This window comes from Candoia aspera, chromosome 16 (assembly GCF_035149785.1).
Source record: "Candoia aspera isolate rCanAsp1 chromosome 16, rCanAsp1.hap2, whole genome shotgun sequence".
Classification (NCBI taxonomy): Eukaryota; Metazoa; Chordata; class Lepidosauria; order Squamata; family Boidae; genus Candoia; species Candoia aspera.
The window spans coordinates 7,287,486-7,309,174 of NC_086168.1; the positions used below are offsets into that span (position 1 = coordinate 7,287,486).

At 41.2% G+C, this 21,689-nt stretch overlaps 1 protein-coding gene across 4 annotated transcripts in view; it reads left to right on the forward strand.

The window, feature by feature from the left end:
• RALGPS1 (Ral GEF with PH domain and SH3 binding motif 1) overlaps positions 1 to 19,163 on the forward strand; it is a 127,028-nt gene extending 107,865 nt beyond the window's left edge. Inside the window, exons 13-21 of one of the 4 annotated variants that reach the window (XM_063316321.1) lie at positions 5,003 to 5,129; positions 5,942 to 6,093; positions 7,752 to 7,803; positions 11,783 to 11,863; positions 14,641 to 14,746; positions 15,492 to 15,584; positions 15,774 to 15,879; positions 16,336 to 16,427; positions 16,977 to 19,163. In XM_063316321.1, the coding sequence (XP_063172391.1) occupies positions 5,003 to 5,129; positions 5,942 to 6,093; positions 7,752 to 7,803; positions 11,783 to 11,863; positions 14,641 to 14,746; positions 15,492 to 15,584; positions 15,774 to 15,879; positions 16,336 to 16,427; positions 16,977 to 17,006 (839 nt within the window). In that variant the 3' untranslated portion in view covers positions 17,007 to 19,163. The remainder of the gene's footprint in view (positions 1 to 5,002; positions 5,130 to 5,941; positions 6,094 to 7,751; positions 7,804 to 11,782; positions 11,864 to 14,640; positions 14,747 to 15,491; positions 15,585 to 15,773; positions 15,880 to 16,335; positions 16,428 to 16,976) is intronic. The other 3 variants (XM_063316322.1, XM_063316323.1, XM_063316325.1) reach the window with 3 other exon arrangements.
• Positions 19,164 to 21,689: the final 2,526 nt, after the last annotated feature.

The following is a 21,689-nucleotide window of genomic DNA, read 5'->3' on the forward strand; positions in this document are numbered from 1 at the left end:
AAATGTGTTGGTATTTTTCTCATCGCTGGTCTCTTCAAGGCAGTGGATGCACATGGTAGTTTTTGTGCTTATCAGTTGGCCTGCACAGTAGTTGAGGCGTGTACCAAAATACAGCCGCAAGGAAAGCTGTTCTTCTAAAGTAGCCAGATTTTATCCTTCTTTAAGAAATCCTTAATTTTTCTTTTATCTGACAGATTTCTTCTCTGATTTTCTTAAGCATCTACTGTAAGTACGTTTTTCTTAACCACTCTGCAGACTTCGAGTTGTATTAACATTTAAATGGGTAGGTCTCTAATCAAATTAAAAATGGACTATACAAGTGTACAATTGTATGTATTTACTTACTTGTTTATAGCCACATTTTTGTGCTACCTATTTGTCACAACTCAAGACAGCTTGACGATGGCGCTGATCATTTTCCTGACCCAAAAAAAAGCTCTTGAAACTCTCTTCCGTTCATTACCCAGCATTCCCAACATGAGATTCGTAGCTTCCTGTTTCATTTTATTAGGCAAACCTAGTGGATTCTTTTCGCTTTTCACTCTGGAGGTTTAGTGTTCTAATAAAGGATTGCATAAGTTACTATTTATTTAAAGTACTTGAATGATTATTCATGGAAAAATTATGCAAAGGAAAGAAACAAAAAGATCCTTTGGGATAGTAAAGCTACGTGGTCAACTTTTCCAAATGTTCCTGCCACAGTTTCTAAACTGCAGCCATCAGCTTCTCTGGGCTTCTCCCTAGTTCCCCAATATAAACAATTTCTAATAATGCTTTACCTTTTATACATTATTTTCATGTCTACGTCAGCACTGCCTTGACAGTAACATGGAGAACTAATGAAAAGCAAACTTGCTTTTCTCTCTCTCTGAAAATGATTGAAAAATCATGTGTTCACTGTAGTGTCCTAGAACGAGACGGAGTGGGAAGACTATTCCTCATTTATGCAAAGTATTTTTCCTCTCTATTCAAAGGAAATGGTTCTCAGAACAATTTACATACAATGAGTAAAAACAAAAAGACATGCCCATCCAGAGAATTACAGACTTTAAGACATGAGACAAAGTGGGGGGGGGGACATAGTCACCATTGTTTAAAGTAGACAGGACATCATATAATAAGCAACTAAAAAGGAGAAAACATGTTTAAGGAGTAAGGAGTCTATAAAAGCTCATCTTTCAGCAAAGCTACCCATCACCTTCTCCAGAAATCCAGTGACATGGCTCCTCCCTGGTGATAGTTGAAGGAAGGGTTCAAAGTATCTAAGCATTCAGTGAGCCTCCCAATGTTGGCATATTTGGAGACTGAATCGTTGGTAAACTTGGATAGCTATTTGCTGTCCTCCAAGGAGATTAGGTTGAACCTAGGATTACAGGGTGTGCAAATGGTTTTATTTCTCACCTGAGAAATCTTTTGCTTGTGGTTCAGCAACAGGTTTGATTCAACCGCAAAGAGGCTTAGCTTATGAAGGCCGCTGCAGAAAGCAAAGAAAATATTGCCATGGGATGGTGCCTAAAGCAGTATCCAGTTATGGTGCTCAGCCCTCGAAATGATTTGTCTGCAGGGAAGGGGCAGAATTGGACCCATGGAGCTTTGAAAAGAGGTCATTTCCCAAAGTGGAAGAAAATATTTCTGTTGCAACAGCTTCCAATAGGTCGTTCTGGTTACACCCCGATCAAGGAAAGAACAGAGCTGCATTTTTTGTAAATGTATTTGACCTTTTAATGTAAGACCTTCTCAGCAGCTACATAACGCCAAAGTGACTCACTCCCCTAGAGCACTAATTGTCTTAAATGCTTATTGCTAACTAGGGTAGACTGCTCCTTTGATCATATGCTTATGTGTGTGCATGAAGAAAGGACGAAGACTGTGGGAGAATGTAAGTCTTTTTGTCTTGCTCACCGGTATCTGTACAATGAGAGAAGTCGGTCCCCCAAATCTTTTCCTGCTCTTCTCTAGGCCCAGCTCTGCATCTCCCTTCCAAGGGATCTTCTGTTCATCTGCTTAGGTTCTGCGTTGATTAAGTCCTACAGATGCAATGCTTCGGCTGGTGTGTGCCAATAAGCTAGCCGAAGCTGAAAGTTATGAGGAATAAAAATGGACAACGTGCTTTTAATAGAAGCCCATTCCTTCATTCCCTGTTACTGTAAACTCAAAGTGGGCTCCTACACATACTGTAATACTCTTCCTCAACAGGAAGCTAGCTCCTTCCCAGTAGATGCTTTATTCTATGCTAAACGAGTCAGTGCCTTTTTGCTCGCTGGACCTGAGTTGAAATAAAAGCATTATTAAGAAGCACGCTTGCTGCTGCTGGTGTAGAATCTAGTTCAAGTTCTGCTCCAGAGCATAGGTCTCATGGATGGAGGGGGATGTGCCGTCCTTCTGAACGCTCAAGCATCACTTTGTCTTCCACTGCTTTACTGAGCTGGATGTAACAGCATGATTTTCAGAACAGCTCTGCTTTTCCCTCCAGTGTGGTCAGAAAGAAATCTTATTATGGCAGGGGTATTATATTTTATTTATGATCATGACATCACCTGAGATACTAACTTGTAAAGCAGGGTTTTAATGATGGAAAGAAGCCAAATAACCTACACGTTTTTCAGGCAACTTTGATTAAGGGAGACATGTTCAAACGTAGACCCAGCACCTTCTTGCCACAATCACAATGAAGCAACCTTTGGCAGCCTCCTGAGACATTTCTGTAGACCAGTCTGCGGACCAACAAAAGCAAGATTTAAAAACAGGAGTTATCAAATCAGAACGCCAAGAATAAGACAAGGAGTCTGATCAAGCGTGGACCCAGGCAATCCCACAGCTGGATGCTTCCAAACTGAAATGTGGCGCCTGGCTTGGGTGAATGCTCTCTTCTGCAGGCAGAAAGGAAGTTGGAGAAATAATTAGAATGAAGAAAGGTCTGTGGCTGAAGTCGCCCTTGTGGTAGTCAGGAGTTCTGTTCCTATCCCCCTGCAAATCCAAATCAAGAACTCTTTGCTTAACCCCTAAGTTGACTTGCTCAAGCCCAAGTAATAGTAGCAGGGGTTGCTTTGACAGGCTGCCGTAAGTCAAATCTGAGCCCATGCCTTTCTTCTAAGAGGAAACAAACATCAGGAAGAGCTTAATGAGCCCCATTAGTTTTAGTCGGTATTTCAGTTGGCAGCTTCTCACGTGAGCAAAGCCAACGCCAAATTCCAGCATTTCACACACAGCGGGAAACACAAAGTGTAATTCTTAGGAATTTAGGTTGAACAGCTCCTGAAGCTCTTGTGCCTGTATAGACAGCTGCAGTCCATTGAGTGGAAGGTTCAGCAAGTTGGCCCTGAATGAGTTGGCTTCAGCAGAGATAAAGGCAGTGGAAGATTAAAACAACAACAACAGCTCCTAATTATTTAAAATCCTTGACCTGTTCCGTCCGGACACCATTAATTTTCTAATTGTGGAGGCAGCTAACGTGACTTGGTGAATAAAAGCACTTTTACTTTAATTAATTTCTGATTTTTCTTTGTAAGAAAACATTGCTAAGGGTTGTTGGGCTCCCTCAAGAGCCCACCTGTATCAGGGAGAGAGTAATGGCATTATTGGCAGAAACCAGAATGGATGTGGATTTAATGTCTAGCTCACATTTAGACAGGGCCTGAACAATTAAAATAATAAATTGATTGAATTAGATTGAATAAATTAATAGATGGAATAAACAAATTGTACCTTTGACTCCCTTTAGAGTGGGAACTGCTGCAGAGCGCCTTCCAATGGTGGCGCGTTTGCTCCCCATTTGTGTGTTGACTTGAAGCATTATAATTAATCAGAGTATTAGTATTAGAATTTAGAGGGTTCCGCATGAGTGGTCAGATCGTTTTTCTGATAGATGATGTAGGCTAATGCCTTAGTCAAAGTGGACTGTCTGGATCTGAAGCCTGGTTCTCCTGAATTAACCAATCAGAAAAAAATTCCATGGAAATAATACTTAAGAGTGATGGGCCAACAATTTGGACAGGTTGGTCTTGCCACCTTTCTTAAAAATTGGGAGCATTATGGAACGGAAAGAGTGCTCAATCTGTGTAAATATGGAAACCAGCAAAGAACACCCACCCACCCACCCCCGGATAGGGAATCAAACCATTTTCATATCTTAGAACCCGTTTTGCAGAACATCATCTTGAAGACCTTTTAGCAGAGAGAACCTCCCCAAATATTAGAACTGAATTGTTTTTCCAAGGCCTTCTGTTGATCAAGGCCTAAGGACTGTTGCCTCAGATGGAGGGAGTCTTCCATCTGGGAGTAATTCTCAAGTCATCTACAACTAATCCTCTTTTGATCTCTCACACGTACATACATACATGCCTGCAGTACTGGTTCCATGCAGTCACCGAAGAATGTGATAACGTTATTTTCTGTCTATTGTCCAGTGTGCATGCTGGGTAAAAATGTGTAGCCTATTGGCACCAAAACCGTCTTAAATCTCCAGAGTTGTCATCTGTCTGGCTCAAAGTTCTATAAAACGTCCTTTCATTTCCCCCTAGATGCTTATGCTGTGAATCAGTACTGACAAATTGTTTACTGGCAAGTCAGGTTGCAAATAAACTCAAAGCATATGTTTTTGTTAAACGCTGATGGTCACACCTGAAACACTGCTCTGTCCAGCCCTTGCCACAGTATTTTTCATTTACTTTTGCAATTTTTTGGTAGGCTATTGCTGTCAAAATGATATGCAACATAGCTTTCAAGGCGACCTGATATTTCAGTTTAACTGAAGAGATTCTTCAGTAGTAAGAGATGGCATCATTCTGGTGGGCAGGAAGCAGGGTCTGAGAACACATTGGCCAACTATGATAATCCTCTTGAAACCAATGCCTCTTTCCTGCCTCCCTGCTTCCCTTTCTTCTCCATATAATATTCATCTGCCTCCATAGAACATTCCAGCTTTTCCTAGAATAAACCAAGCGATCCCTAGCAATGGGCTTCCTGATACTTAGTTTAGCATTAATTGGTGTCTATTTTGTAGGTCCGTCAGAAGTGTCAGCAGCTGTGAGGTTCAGCAGGAGACCAACCTGTCCTGATGCCTCGGTAGCAGCCAGCTTGCCAACTCCTCCTGTACCACGACACAGGAAGAGTCACAGCCTGGGAAACAAGTGGGTGTTGCAGTCTGCATTGAAACACACAGCTTAGTCAGGCCCTATTAAACATTTTTCATACAGCAGTTGAAAACTTGCTGCAACCAGTAACATCCTTCTTAGGAACCCATCTCCTTTCTCTAGTTTCATTGGAGTGACTCCCATTCCTAGTAAAACACTTGTCTTAGAATCCCGTTGTCTGATCCTGCAGATGCTGCATGTTCTACTCTGGTGTTACTCTTGCCCAATCTCTGTAGGCCGTGAAGGTTGGCAAATACTACCAGAAGGAACCTCCATTTTCTTTACAACCCAAGTAAAGGGTGGCTCTTCCTACCATGTGGGTACAAAACGGAGGTGCATCAGCATTTCCGTTAGGTATTTGTGCTTTCAGCTTAGCGTTAGACATAGAAAGATGGGTTACCTTCCCAGCATTCTCTTAGCAATTTTCACTCAAATATGAATTCAGGATTACTGAGTCTTGTAATCAGCATCGCTAACAAAGCAGCATTTGCAGAAGAAGAGAACGCCAAAGTCTCCATCTGTATTTGGCTAGCAGCTGCTAAAAACCACTTTTTGTTTGTTTGTTTGTTTGTTTGTAGATCATAAGAATGACCTCCTAAGAGAAGGAGATGATGGGAGAGCCCATAAGGCTATCTTTGCCCTAAGGACTTACTGACACTTAGGAACCCAGTACACTACATTTGTCCATGTGGGCAAAACTTGAGAATGAATGGATGTTATCAGATGACCTAAGAAAATGTTGCCTCTTTTTTTTTTCTTTCTTTCTTTCCTTCTTTCTTTCTTTCTTTCTTTCTTTTCCAATTTTCCAGTATGATGTGTCAGTTAAGTGTAGTAGAAAGTAAAAGCGCAACGTTCCCAACAGAGAAACTGCGCCACCTGCTGGACGACAGTGTGCTAGAGTCTCACAGTCCTGTCAGAAACCATCCATTAAATTCTGTTTTCACCAATGGTATTTCCATAGGTAAGTATTCAGTAGTGTGGATGTCAGGGACTTGTCGAAGCTCTGCCTGTCCACCTCTTCTGCTCTGAAATTCAAAGAGGCGCTTAGCATTACGAAATCGGAAAAATAACGTTTAGTGTCAGGGCAAAGGAGAAGTGCGGATATATGTAGAAAGGAGCATGACATCGCTAGGAATCAGAAGGAGCCTGGTGGCCCTTTTTCCAACTAACAGATTTTATTGTTAGTTGGAACTCCATTAGGCTCACAAAAGCTGATGCCTTGTAACCAAACGCATTAGTTGGAAAAGGTGCTACCAGACTCCTGATTCTCTGCCACCATTGACACACAACTCTTCTCTCACAATGCGTATAGCTTAAGAGCATCACATCCTTCGTACCTGTCTAGGAAGATTATATGAGCCACTTTCTCTGTGGCTTGTCTCCATTCAGCTCACTTGCCAAGGTAACTGAATCATCTTGCTAGAAGATTGATGGATTGATTGATTGATTACAGAGATTTATATGGCCGCCCAACTCACTCACGGTGACTCCGGGCGGCTTACAAAAGTAAAGAATGTAGCTGTTGAGGCATGGAGTACCTTCAGTTTTTGTCCTGTTGTGGTGCAAGTTGTGTCGACACTTTGGAAAAACAGAGAAACGGTGGTGAAAATTCAAGTTCAAATAGTGTCAAGAGCATCGTTTAGAAGGCAGGAGTGTACAAGCCATGCTTCTAAGGATGACATTCTCAGGAAGCAGGAAGTTATTCTTCAGTGCTTAACTGGAAAGGAGGGTTGGCTATAGACGGAAGGCAGAATCAGCAGGCAAGACAGTGAGGAAAGAGTTGATTGGAGAGATGCTTGGTGTCTTTTATGGCTTGCAGTTGGTCTACTGTGGCATGAGTTTCTGACTGCAAGAAACTGCTCCATGAAAAGTGTAATGCAATGGTCATTTAATAACCCAAATGTGGAACTGCGCTGTCATTACATTCCACCCAGTCAATCAATCAATCCCAAATGATGGCCATGTTGAACAATTCCCTTGCAATGGAAGTCAACATTTAGAGTAATACAGTCTTCTTGAAATAGGGAAAGAAGTGTTGTTATGGTGGCTACTGCTGAACAATGCATCTAAGCAAAAGACAAAAAAAAAAAATCAAGCTACTCAGTTTGAAAAAGAAAACCCATTTGATTGGTAAATACTCAACTTTAAATTCCCTTGAAGTGAATTTAATGGGATTGCATTGATTCTTAAAGGTCCTCATCCCATATTCAGACGATCATCAGTACAAGCAGGGCATCCGGGTGATTTGCCATGGCACCACTGTCAAGTCATGTTCTCTCTCTTGATGAAAGGAAAATCTATCATCTCTCTACTGTCCTTTGTCTGTGGCCGGGGGGCTTTTATTGAAACCCAGATATAGTTGTGTCAATCTATAGATTTGTTTATTTTCAATAAATAGAATTGCCTAAGAACAATTGTCTTCTCCACGCAATAGGGTGAAAATTATGAAAACTTTAAAGCTTCCTTCAAGTATTTTTACACATAGAAAACTGCAATCTTTTGTGGCTCAGGGTTTCATCCGTGTGAAACCGAGGCTCTTTTGGCTTCTGTAAGGGGCATAGACTTGTTTTGCATGGGTTTTTTTCCCCTTCTTTAAATATCTGCCTTTTTGTTTTGCAGAAAGCAGTGAAAGTTCAGAATTCAGCGAAGAGCCTTCTTCAGGACTTGAAAGGTGAGCTTCTCTTTGCCTGTGAATTGATGGAACATAATTGTATTTCACTGCAGGGTATTGAAGTCATCCTTAATCAAGTTTCAGTTACATGAATTCAGGTCATGTGCTTATGCGAATCTAGTTGTGCAAAGAAATGGGAAGAAATGCTGTCACAAGAGCAGCGAGTCCCTTCAAGCATTTCCTGGGTGCATTGCTGTGAACGTACCCTGAATTTTGCAATAGCATATGTGTTTGTCATGTACATATGCATCCAGCCGTACATTAGATCTTCCAGTGACTTCAAGCTTTAGAATAAATCTTTCCAAATCTGCACACAACGTCTCATTTAGTAGTGCCAAAAGTGATATTTTGTTGAAAAGCTGAATCCACACTCCCAGTCTGTTTGCTTATCCACCTGTATCTGGGCTCCAGGTGTACCCCATTTGAGCACTGCTCTCTGACTCTAGATTCATTTCTTATACCAGAGTCTATTTTCTGCCATCTGAAGTCTTGACTTCTTAACTGGGGTGACCTTATTAATCTCTCTAGGTCTAAGCTGGTTTGTGTATTATAAGATGGTAAGAAGTCATTTAGACAAGGACAGGTCAAGTTCAGCCACGTTGACCGATGGTCTTTATTTTTTTTTAAAAAAAATAAACCAGCTCAGTAAATGTTTCTGCCTGTGCTTAATATCTTGGGAGAAATCTACACTGTTGATCAGTTCAGTTTGAATTCCCAGTCTGAAAAAGTCCCAAAATTTAATTCCTCAGATACAAAAGTTAACCAGCAAGAGAGCTTTGAGGAACCAGGAAAGCAGAAAAAAATATTTTAAGACTATTAAAAGGTATGTTAGAAATTATTCAGGGTAGTTCCTCTGCCATCCAGTCTCTTTTCAATGATGTTTCCGATTCCGTATCTTAAGCTTTTCAACAGGGCTAAAATAAAATTTAGGAAATTACAAGAGAAATCAGTGGAATTCAGATTCTGGAACCTTTTCCAATCCATGTTATTTCAGCAGCCAGCTCAGACAAGTCCCTTTTTTTTTAGGCACAGAAAGTAAACCACTTAAAAAAAAACTGCTAGAAAAGAATCCTTTATATATGACAGTAGGGAAAGATTAATTTATTACACACAAAAACACCATGACGTATATAAAATAAAGATGTAAGAAGTCAAAACAATTCTTCTCAACGTGCTGATCTTTCTTGGCAGATGAAAACTCCACTACCCAATTTTCATATGATTTTTTTTTTAATTGATGGCTAAATAAGATGACTGGTGTTGTGATGGATTTTCTACTTGATATAATTTGGAAGTTTGCATGTTGTAGGCTCTTATTAGAAGACTTAGCTACAATAAAATAAATGAAATCAGAGGTATCACCAGAGTAGTTCTCGAATGTAGGGAAGATGCTTTTTTTCATTTTTGCCTAACCGTGTTGCTCAGGAATAAATTCTGCCACTGTAAAACATGTCAGCTCAGTAATTCAGACCTATTCTTAATCCTTCTGATATTCCATGTATCATTCATGACTTCCCTTATTTACAAAAATAGGTATCAGTGGTGGTGGTTATAAAGATGGTGGCCTTTGTGTTGTTCAGTATGAGCTTTCTGTTGGAATAGACACGCCATTTGTGAATGTAAGAGGACTAGCCTTTCCTTGAAATTCTTTCCTGGTGACAGAGGTTGATGTGCTGGTAGTCACAAATTGTGGATTGTATCAAGGACAGAGTACCGTAAAGTCTGTCCCGAAAATATGTTAAGCTTCTTAAATGAAAACATGCCTAACATTTGAATTTGACTTCTTAACAAAATATTGAAATAGTCCTCAAGCACCACTTGGAATTTGGAACAAGAAGCTCTAGTTTCCTAGACATTTGGCACCACAGGTCAGGATTTTCACTTCAGAGAAGATTTAACTGCACTTGACGTATCTGGCTGGTGCGGAATTCAACGTTTAAAAAGTCAGACGCAACGTCCCCAAGACCGGTTTGATATCTCCATCTTAACAATACCTAATAATACTGTGGAAGAAGCAATTCAGATCAGATACCAATACAACATACTCTGTGTAAATGGGGAGCTGTGCTATAGAGAATGAAACGATCACAAACCGAAGTCCCCAGAGGAGTGCAGCTATTCTCTTATCTAGATAATATGCAGGTTCCTCAGATAATATGCAGGTACGGGGAGATTCGTTTGAAGAGAGCTTTGTCAGAGGAAGACACTCAACCTCTTTGGTGGACAATATTCAGTCTTCCCCTGCAGCAGTAAAGGGACCAGTAGACAACTGCTTTAAGCTACTGTAAGTTAAGAGCCCTGCATCTTTTGTAGTCAAATATGCTGTTCCTCAGAGGTTACAAAAGGGCGTGAGAGATTATAGATCCTGTTGCCATGCTTCTCATAAGACTCACAAGGCAGGCGAGCATTGACCCAGGAGCAGACCTAGATTCAAGCAAGAGAAGAGTTATCAAAGCTTCTGTATCTCAGGTTCCTATGAGCCATCTGAGGAACTCATGGAAAGGACCCCTGAGCTGAGCTATCAAAACTATTACTTTAGTGGTTTCAGTTGGGAGTTACCTGGGTAGAGGATCTATTCTGTTGCAGCCAAAGATTCCCAACCTTGGGTAGCACGTACCTTTCTCTTCCATTATTCCAGAAAGCAGATCTAATCGTTATCTGGAAGACGATGTAGGAGAAACATTTCAGCCTTGTGATTTTTTCCTTCAAGTTTGCTGCCACGCTGGGATTTCCAAAGGAATTATGACAGAACAGATTTAGAACATGGTTTTACAAAGGGATCCAAGTTTGTCTCCTAGCTATTCTCATGCAGGGTCTTTAAGAACAGTTTCCCACTTGCTTCCTACTTCTTTAGTATTGCCGTGTGGAAATTCTGCTGGGCCTGCATGCTGTTGTTAGGTTATTCTGTTGGGCAAGGAATCTGAATTGGACATGTTTTATCTGCTCTGAGACCAAAATTTGGGCATTTCCAGCCACGTTGCTAAGCTTGACCGGTGTGTCTGGTTTGAGGAGATATTTCTATATTTTTAAATTTTAGCTATAAATTCAGGTCATCTTGGTCTTCTGATAGTGATTAGATTGTATTTCTGCACCTGATTATATTTCCGTAAGAAATGTTTGTGTGGCGGCGTAATATATCTTGTCATGGAGCCCATCGTACGTTCGAACATTAAAATACTCCTTTTGTCTCTTAAAAAGCTGCACATCTCTTTCCATTGACAAATGTATTCTCATTTGCATTGGCCAGATGTCGCCTAAGCAGCCAATGTTTTGATCTCTACAGTTGAGTTGGAGATGGAATTCCCTCAAGATACGTGGCTTCCTTTATTCTTCAAATGCCACATGTTCAAGAGGGCCGGAGTATAGTATTAAAGGACAGTGTCGCTGATGTGTCTTGATTTCTTCAAAGGGGTGGCGGGGTGCTGGGTCTTTGGTCTGCCTATGAGCAAGCCCATCTGACTGTTCCTGGAATGTGTTTATCCAGCTATAATAAAACTACTGTTTGCTTCATATGAGAGGTTCCCCAGTTAACTCCTGGCAATGCAAACAGATTCTGAACACTTAGAATTGTTCTTCTGATAGTGCCTTGGTATTTGGTGTGCTTGTTTCCTAGATACTATTCTCAGTTTTTGCACTTGACCTGACCGGGCAAACTTTCTTTTTCCTAAAAGCTCTCTTCTTCCCAAGCAGCTCTTCAGAGTACTTGTAAAGCTTAGAAGTAAAGGAAAAAGAATGTTAGTCACCAAGAGGCAGCTTCATAAAGATCCCTTCATTTCTTTTCCACATCTAATTCTAATCTAATGCTCATCCTACTTATTTTACGCATAGTGTAAAACTTGATTTCATGAGCAGTGAAGCCATCGCTAAAGCTACTATTCCACTGTGTACACCCCACATTTTCTTGTATGTTTCATTTTTTGGATGTTGCCTCACTATTTGCATTATAACTAAAGAACTTAACCTGTGAATTCGTAAACAGGGGCCGATTATATGCCACGCTGGGGCCCAACTGGCGGGTACCAATTTGGAATTCTCCCAGAAGTCGGAGCTGTGTCTACAGGTACAATTAGGTGGTGGGTCTGTCTCTCCCTGGACGATGGTTCCAACTCTTCCCTTCACCCTCTCTTTTCCCCTTGCTAATTATGAGCTTATTTTCAACAGCATTGTCATTTTTTTTCTTCCATCTGCGCAGTGACTCCCCTCTCGTGCCAGTAGGGAGGGTCTGCCGAGAGTAGAAAACTGCATTATTTACTCACTCCTAAGCTTTTCACCTCCACACCAGAGAAATATGATTGCCCATGTTTACATGCAGCATTGCATATGAACATACTTAATAGAAATGCTGGTTAGTCATCTTGATCATACTTCAACACACATGGAAGATAAGGAAGAAGCACATAATCCTCCAGATTCAAACACATTGAAAACCCTGTTGGTTTTAGTAGCAGGTTCTCAAGTGTGTGTTTTGAAGAGCGAAGAGTTGCCTTGCAGATCCAAAGAACCCACACATAAACACCTATCAAAAGCAGGTGAACTAAACTCCCTGCAAGTACGCTTAGATTTAATTACAGTAATTATCTTGCTGTGTAATGAGTTAGGCTGGGCCTTGAGTTGATTCTTCTTTGATGCACATACAGCTGAGCACTAAAAATGACTTGATGCATTTCCTTCAGTAAAAGCAGAATCTAAAGTGCAGATGCCTCCGCAGCATGTGCAATAACTTCATGCATCATGATAGCAAAACGACTGGTTTTTTTCTTTTTCTTTTTTTCTGGGGGATGAAGCAAGCTGGTGTGCCAGTGCCTTACTTACACGCTTCCCAAATTGGATTGAAGCACAGAAATGCATGTGACTTAGGAATAAAAATAGGAAATGGATGCAAATGGTGTTGTAGTCATTCCAATCAGTTTGTCTAAGATTAGCCAAAAGAAGACATTTGTTCTTCACAGCACAACTTCACATGTCTTCCTCTGTTCTTCTTCATCACAACTTAATTCTTTTGCTGGGCTCCGTTTTGGCAAGCCTTTGGAAAGAGCTCGGCCATGAAGTCTCGTGAGTCCTGTGGAGGAGAAAAGATTTTTCGCCTTTTAAACAATCCCACTCTCAAGCCCATTTTCCATTTCAATCCTTATTTTGTCTACCTTTATTTCATTCTATTTATCTTTTGAATAAATGTTTTTAAACATCTTTACCATTTCTGTATTCCTTGCCTTGGCTACTATGCTAAAAGAATCTTTTTTTTACTAATACACAATCATGTGCACTGTCAATAGAATTCTAAGTATATGCTAATGTGTTTGGGAAAATGTGGTGTCTCCCACGTCACTTGGAATAACCTTCTAGTGTTTGGCTAAATAGGTTGTGGCTGACAAATAATGTTGCCATAAACAAGTTGCTCATCTTTTGGACACCTTGCTCAAGTTTCCCTTCCTACAAATAGAGAAACTGAGATATCTGAAGCTGTGGGTTTCCAAGAGATGTGGGGGAAAGCATCTAGCTAAGAGGATTGTTTTGGGATTCAACATGTAGTATGGTGGGAGTTGAAGTATGGGGTAAGGAGCATTTGTTTCTGGATGTAGTGCTTTCTGAAAGTGGCATCCTAGGCTTACAAACAAGGAGAACTAATTTCTCCATGACCAGAGGTACTGTGGGCTCTTTGAAGAGTTCCAATTTCTGTTCTGCAGAGGTCTGGTGACTTAGGTTTGGGGTCCTGACAGCAGAAAAATAAAATAATTCCCTTTGATTGCTCCATAAAAATGGAAGACCCACCATTCAAAAACCGTTTTTTTCCCCCTTCTTTTCTAAACCATGCATTTGATTTGATTTGTCGTACAGTGTCAAGTTTGTAATACAGTTGCGAACAACTCATCGTTACTTCCATTAATTAAGAAAAAGGGACAGCTGTTTTGATATTCATCATAATCCAAGAAAGCTGCTGTATGTATGGAAGGAAGTCTGTGCCATCCATACAAAGGTGTGAATAATAAATATAGTATAGTTCAGATAGAGTCCAGTCCTCTGGTATTTAGTAATCCAATTTTATCTACAGACTTATGGAATTCATCCTTCGTGCAATCGAATGGACCACGACCATTGTCCACACTCATGGAAGTAAAAGGTTCAGAAGTTGGCAAGAGTAAAAGAAATCACAGCTGATTTCTTGTCAATGTTAAGATTGTATCCTTCCCATTATAAAAAGAACTTTGGCTAATTTTGCCTAACGTTGGACAAAATGGGACCAGGTTCTTCTTGAACTGGTGGTAGCTCTGTGGTAGATAGTCTTTGGAAAACTTCATTGTCCAGGGGCAACTGTATTTCTGTAAGTATTATCCAGTGTAGTTTATAGACCTCTGTGAGCATTTGTTGGTAGGAAATTCCTACCGGGAAAATGTCAAGCTGTCCCCGTTGAATGTTGTTATACGTTTAATAATAGTTGCAGCTGCTCATTAGTGTTCTTGTCTTCTATTTAGCAAGGTTGTAAAAGTTAGGATTCACAGGGCTTCAACCCCAGCACTGTTCGTCTAATCTATCAACCCCAGCACCGTTCTCAGCACTGCCGTCAGCCAAGAAAAGGACGCATTTCATGTGCCCCGTTGTCATTCTCCAGTTAATGGGCTTTCATTGTTCTCAAACAGGCACTACAATACTAGTCCCAGACTACAAGGGCAGTTCTTCAAACAAAGGGGGGTAAAAAGAACTTTCAGGGTCTATGTGTAGAAGAAGATGGGTTGTGCAAGCCAAGCCTTGCTCTATCAGTATCAATTTTGCATGCCGTCGTAACGGGAAAATCGATTAATTTCTGCTGCCCCCACAACGTACGCACTTCTGTTGGTTCAGCCCAGCAGGTGCCTGCAGCTGCAGATCGGGGAGTTCCATGGGAGTCGTGACGATGGAAGGGCCCTTACGAAGAAAGACGTTGTTGAAGGAAGGCCGGAAGCCTACGGTAACCATGTCAAGTATGCTTTGACTGTGGCAAAGCATGGATACTCATCATTAACATGGGCAGAAATTGCATGGTTGCTACGTTGCAGTTTCAGACAGTGGAGCCATAAAGTTATGACACAGCTGACTCAATAAGTTTCTGACTCATGCATCCAGACTAGATGGAGATTTCTTCCTCCTGCTCTCCTGTTCTCCTTAAGTTAATGGGACTTAGAAGCAGACGATGGGTGGAGCAGTAAACCTGTCTGTGCTTGTAATCGTTGTACGTGAGCTGAACTTTGGGTGAGACCCCACATACACCAAAGTTCCTTTGCTCTTTCTGATAAGCAGTGAGCACAGATACAGGAACTCTCTTCATTTTTCCACGTTTCCACTCCAAAAAGGTGTCATGGGTACGACAAGGAATCGACTGACAACCTCTTTTCCACTAGAAGGACATATTCGCAGAGGAAGCCATAAAAAGAACCGCTCAACTGTTTAGCCTTTATCGTCCGCATTTCCTTCATGGCCGTATTTTTGCCTTGAAGTTTCCAAGTTTCAAGATGGTAGGAGGAGGGAGGAGCACTAGGTATGTCCCCGCCTTGAGTTGTAAAAATAATAAAGGCGGGATAGAAAATTAATTAATTAAATAAATAAGCTTCCCAGATTCTACTGAATGGGGCAGGATAGAAATCTTGTAATAAGCAAAATCAATAAAGCAAGGGGGAGCTTTGGCATTCACGTTTCCCTTCTTTCGTTTTTCCCAGCTGTCTTCCTGGACTAGATACTGGATCACTCTCTCGGGATCTACTCTGATCTATTTTGGAGCAAAGTCCTTAAGAGGCAGCGAGAGGAAGCACGTAAGCGAAACAAGGATGCTTTCAGGCGAGATAGAGCCAGTCATCGTGGTGGGCAAGGATTCTCTGTGGCACTGACTATTTGTGTAGGAGAGCTGCCCTGTTTCCACTCCATCAACAGAGAAATCAGACTTCCAGGATAGTAGCCAGAGCCATCTAATCGCTATTTTTATTTTACTTTCCATTTCACAGTATAAATCTACTCCAGGAAAGAAAGTTTCCATTGTGGGCTGGATGGTGGCACTGCCTGATGATCCTGAACATCCTGATATTTTTCAGCTAAATAACCCAGATAAAGGTAGGCACTTTAAGTTGGACTTCCTTTAGAAGGTGATGATGTGCTGAGCAATAATAAGGAAGATGACATTTTTGTGTCTCAAAGGGGAAATGTCCTCCCTGCACACCGCAACTTGATTTTTAAAAATTATCTCCAGCATTTTATTGCTATTCTAAAGCTTTTCAGATATACCTGTGGTTGCACGATTTTATTCTTTCCTTTTTCTGAAAGACGTTACATCACTTCGGTGGCTTGCTCATGGAAAGGCAATATTTTATTTTATTTATTTATTTTTCGAATCTGGCCACCGCCCATCTCCCCCCAGAAATATAAAATATTAATCATAAAGATGTGGATATTTTACATTCAAGAACGTACCTGCTACATTCACATTTACATACGTTCTTTATTGCTGTTATTGCCATCTGCGATTCGAATCACAAAGGCTCTGGTTGTTATTTTTTTTAAACTCTGCAGGCAATGTTTACAAGTTTCAGACTGGATCCAGGTTCCACGCAATACTGTGGCACAAGCATTTGGATGACGCATGCAGAAGCAACAGGCCTCAGGTAGCCATCTTCACTTTGGTTTTAGTTTGAAACAATGGCCATGTGGAAACATTTTTCTAACTGGGTTGGAGTGTCTGCAAAGCCTCCTGAGGAATTTTGCCCAGGTGCATTTGTTTCTGCTTCCCGAGGTGGTTGGTTGCATTGGCCAATCTCTACCAAATAGCAGAGAGAAAAGCTGAGAGGAGAAGTGGAACCAAAAACCTTGCGGTCTTGGAGGTATCTTCTGGACTTAGAATACATGCAGTAAACCCTGGATTCTTCACCTAACTAAATCAAGAAGCAACATAGTGTGGATTAGAGTTGAGATGCTTAGCACTCTGCATCCAGTCTTACCTGCTGAACCATCCTCCCAGTGATGCTGAGCAGGACAGACATTTGGGATTGGTCCATCTCAAGTTATCTATGTGGATTCAAACATAACTTTTGCAGACTTTTTACTTCATGCCCTTTGACGTTCTGGGGAAGGAGCCTTCTTGCAAGGATCTTCCATCCATCACCCATTTACAGTATCTGGAACCATTCCCTGACTGTTCTTCTTTGCTCTTCCAGGTACCTGCCAACCTTATGTCGTTTGAATAACCTGCTCCGGAGTGTGGTATAACTTCCAGTGCCAAACTGCAGGATGGGAAGACGGTTCCCATTGGAGAAAGGAGGAAAGAGACTTCCGAGTCAACCAGCTGTCAACAACAGCGATTTCAAGCACTTTTCTATATAACTTGAAAGTAATTATGACACAGCTTCTAGAAACAGGATGTGAATGTTGTCCTTGGGGCAGGATCTAGCCCAATGCACTGATGAAAGAGAGATGATTTAGACTGTTCGAAGAGGCAGCCTGCCCCACGCAGGACCTCGAGTCCTTGACTCTAGCTGTGTGGCCACAGACAGCTGTGGATTTCTGTCCTGCCACAAACTATGTGTCACATCTCTGCAGATTTTTTTTTAACTGCTCTTTTTATTGTTGAGCTGCTTTATGTGACTGAAGAACCTTTAGCCCATGTTGGGTTTACGGTTATTTCTAATGCACAAAAACAGTTGACAGTGTTAACTTGCTGCAAAGTGTCAATTAGAATAGAACATAGTGGAACAACATTTTTATAACCTTAAGTGCACTGAACTGCTTAGCCCTGTGGCTGCCTCAGATTTTGTATCAAACCTGGGGGCACAACTGATGTCCCTACTGAAGCTATTTGGGAAATGTGTATTTTGGCACAAGATAAACCACCACTGTAATTTTCTGTTTGTTTCTCATAATTAATTGTGCTGTTTTGTTTTTGATTAACTGGAGGTACCCCTAGCAATGAAGGGACTGTTGCTGCTGAAATTCACCTGACATTAAGGCTTCTTCTGGGTTATTTCATCCCAAAGGAAATATTTGCCTTAAATTGTTTTTTTTTTGAGGGGGGGGAGTTGAGGGGTGCTGTTCGTCAAAAATGTCTCACTGTGCAAGCATCGCCTACACCCACAGGGCTGATTTTAGAACTTCCCAATCAGAGGGAGTATTTGTTGAATGAAAGCAACTAATATGGGCTCTCCTGCCTTGGTGGGAGAGATTATTCCCCCCAACCCCACTGCCACCACCCCTGTTTCTCCTAAAGAGAGAAGGTTTCCACCAGACATAAGTCCCTTCTACTCAGCCAGAAAGTCAGTGTTCTTTTAAGCACGATCAAATAGCTAAATTGTCCCCATTTCCTGATTTCCAAACTATGCCTTTCAACTAAGTTGTTAGCTGCTTCATGGTGCAGCCGAATGACCCAGCTCTTAATATATATGTGGGGAGCCAGGGGTCATTTTGGATAAGCAGAGCTCTGCACTTGAAGAAGTATGCTCTCAAGGGCATGCTGGCTACTGATCTGACTGTATCTTGGTTATCTTTGAAGCAGGTGTTTACTTTAAATATATGCTAAATGTCTCAGCAGTTAATGATCGTAATGCATTTTTAACTGTCATGCTGTATGTCTATCTTCTGTTCCTAAGGGTGAAACCCAAGACTCAGTGAAAGAAACTCTTGAATTTTGGCAGTTCCTTGTGCAGGAAATCAGAAGGTGTCTCAGATCAGGGTTTTCCCCAGATCCTTCTTTTCCTCTTGGTGAAGTTGTTGCAGGCTGTGCAGCAAATTGTGGGTCGCAAGTTAGGTAGTTGCTGTAGAACGTCTGTATGTCCAAGAACCAATTTCACAATGGGCAAATTACTGATGTTTTCTGTTTAGTCATCACAATCTGGCTTCACAATCTGGAGTTTCTGAATGTCTGTTGTCCAGAAAGATTATTCCTGAGGATGCATCACTTCTCTGGATTTTCTATCAGATGTGAAGACATACTGCTTAATAACACCTCTGTATAAGAGGATACGCCATTCACCTGGAGCCTATAAAAAGGGCCATCTCATGCCGGCTGCATAATGGTAACGAAAAGTCTGGCTTCCAAACCAATTAACTGAGCTGAGAACTTAACTGCATCTAGCAGATCTGAGCCCAAATTACACAGTAATACCCTTTTACAATTGCACTAAATTTAAGCATCTTCCCTTTATTTTTCAATATCCTGTGTAACATGTGCTGAAAAGGCAAGGAATACCTACTGAGAAACAGTAAAACAAAAACGGGACTTTTCTCTGTTATGAAAAACCTACTTGCAACAAAAGGGAATCGTGACATTCATAGCGGAGTGATGAGACTGTTAGCAAGCTTCTTGAAGGGTATGAGAGTAGCATTCAGATTTGCCCACCAGTATTTGAGCCCCCCCCCACAAATAATAATAATAATAATAATTGGTAGGAAAACTTAACCCGTTGCTTAGAGAGTAAAATATACATGGATGAGAATACAGACTGCGGACTCATTTTTAAAAATTAGGTTTTGAATGAATTCCTACTTACACCGAGGATTTGACTAGCTCAGTAAAACCAACCCAATTCATCTCTTGGAATAAACACCCCAGTCTGACTTGGTGATGTACCAGTCAACATATAACGCGAAGTTAGATGATTAATGGCAACAGCCCTCAGCCAGACACTGTTGCAAGCTCAAGAGAAGAGGTGGTTTTAATGAGACCTTTGGAAGGACAAAAGCAGTTATTCACCCCCAACCATGCAAACCTAAGCAAATTTATGAAAATTATCTTCCAAACAGAGAGATCAGAATTTGATGGTCAAATGCTTTCAGAACAAAAGTTTGGTTTTTGTTTTGCTTGGTGAGAAAGAGGCAAAACCAGTCTCTGCAAAATGGCCCTGTCTTAAGAGGGGGAAAAGCGTCCCCCCGTCTCACCAACCTCCATCATTTTACGTTGTCCCCTTCTATCAAAAGTTCTTTGGGCTGGAAATCATTAGCAGCTTTTTTATGACATTGTGTGAATGGGAAAAGCACTTGCCACGGCGGGCCAGAGTAGGGGCGAATCTCCCCGTATAAAAGAAAGAAACTCGCATGCATCTGCGGAGAGAAGGCCGAGCCTTGGAACGAACTTATTTGAGACTCCCTCTGCAAGTCTGCACTGGGAATGTAGGGGATAGTTTTCACTTTTTATTTTCTTTTTACAAGAAAACCAGTGTTGCAAAGACTTGCCATTGTTTTGACTTTTGTAGAGATAGCACTGCATCCCACAGACAGGGGCAACTGTACAGTAATGACTTGTGCGATAATGGAGTAATATGGTGCTTCACTCAGCAATACAGGCAGCTTGGCTGCACGGTGTTTTAAAAGGTGAAATAAATGAGTAATAGAAGAGTATATTGTTATTTGCATAGTCCACATTTAAATGGTAATTGTCCTATAAAAAGCATGAAGGTCTATTTAGATGCTGCTTTTTTTTCTTTTTTTCTTTTTTGGTGCATCTTTTACTGTGAATTAAGTGATGCATATTGGTACTATTTAAAATATCGTCCCCAGCAGAGAGAATGGCACGCCCTAATCCAGAGCCACCCTCCCCGCCCCATCTCTCTGATAACGATATGGACGTTCTCACGCACTCGCAAACTACCTGATTGGTTTCGACGATGGCAGCGGATCCATGTGTGCAAAGGCTTGGTCTATGTGTCCAGCCTTGAAAATGGCCTTCAGGCCTGGATGGGGTGGTTCCATTGTGCATGACTAGATTGCAAGAACAGGTCGTGAGAGCCACTGGGGCTGTGCAGTACATCAAATGTGTAGACAAAAAGGGGCTCTGGAGCGCACAGGAACGCTCGCGCCCCACCTCTGCCCAGCTCCTTAAACCAGAGGCGGCTTTTGGGATCGCACAGCAGCCCACTGAAGCAAAACAGGTCCAGGCAAAGATGCATTTGGTTGAAGGAGTGGCATGGCAGAGTATGCATGAGCATACCTGTGCTCCAAGAGAGTTTTTGCCTTTGAATCCGAAGCACTGCCCAGGACAGGTACTGTACCTCTGTGGAATCGACCTCTCTTTCGCCATTTTTGCTAATACGTTCCCTGTCCATTTATTTCCAGGATGACGAGATGTGTAGCTGTATCGAGGCAACGTTATTTATTATTAATTTATTAGCTTGTGTAAACCTAGTGCCAAAATGCATGTTTTTTCTTTCCTTCCAAGTAGCACTCAGTGGAGGCAGAAACAATAGCATCTGGTTTTCAGCTCATTTGCCTCGTGGTATAAACTGATTTCTAGATTTCAATTTTATTTTATTTTGGTGAGACCTGTTGCACTATTTTATTTTTACTTCCTTTTTTAGCCATATTTCCAGCAGTCCACTGCATGCCATTTTATTGTAAGGCCTCTTTCTCAAACACCTTGTGAATTGTCTCATTCACGTTAACTACTGAAATTTTCACCCTTGCGTGGGAGTCTTTTAAGTTTTTCTGGCAAAGTATTTTGTTACCTCAGTCTTCTATCAGGTTGCTGTATTTTTCAGCTTGTTACATTGATAATAATTGTTTCACTAATTAAAACAAAAACTTTAATGTAAAAAAAGCTGTTTTTTTCCCTTGTTGTGGTCCAGTGCAATAGGAAGATTGTGTATTGTACAGCTATACAATGTGTGGATTTTTTTTCCCCCTCCAAAGTTTGGTTTAAGTGCCTTGACATCTTGGTTTCTGCCTAAATAGATTTCAACCAGAGATAAGCGGGTAAGTAGATGAACAGCAAGGACGGTGATTAGACTTATCTAGAGATGTGGAAGGGTTCTAGAATCTACAAAACATGAAAACGGTTCAGAATTTACTTTTAAGTCTTTTGATTACATGGTTTCTATTAGAAATTGTACGAAAAGTAGGGATATGAGAAATGGCCGCCTTCCTCTTGAGATTCTAAGGGACAC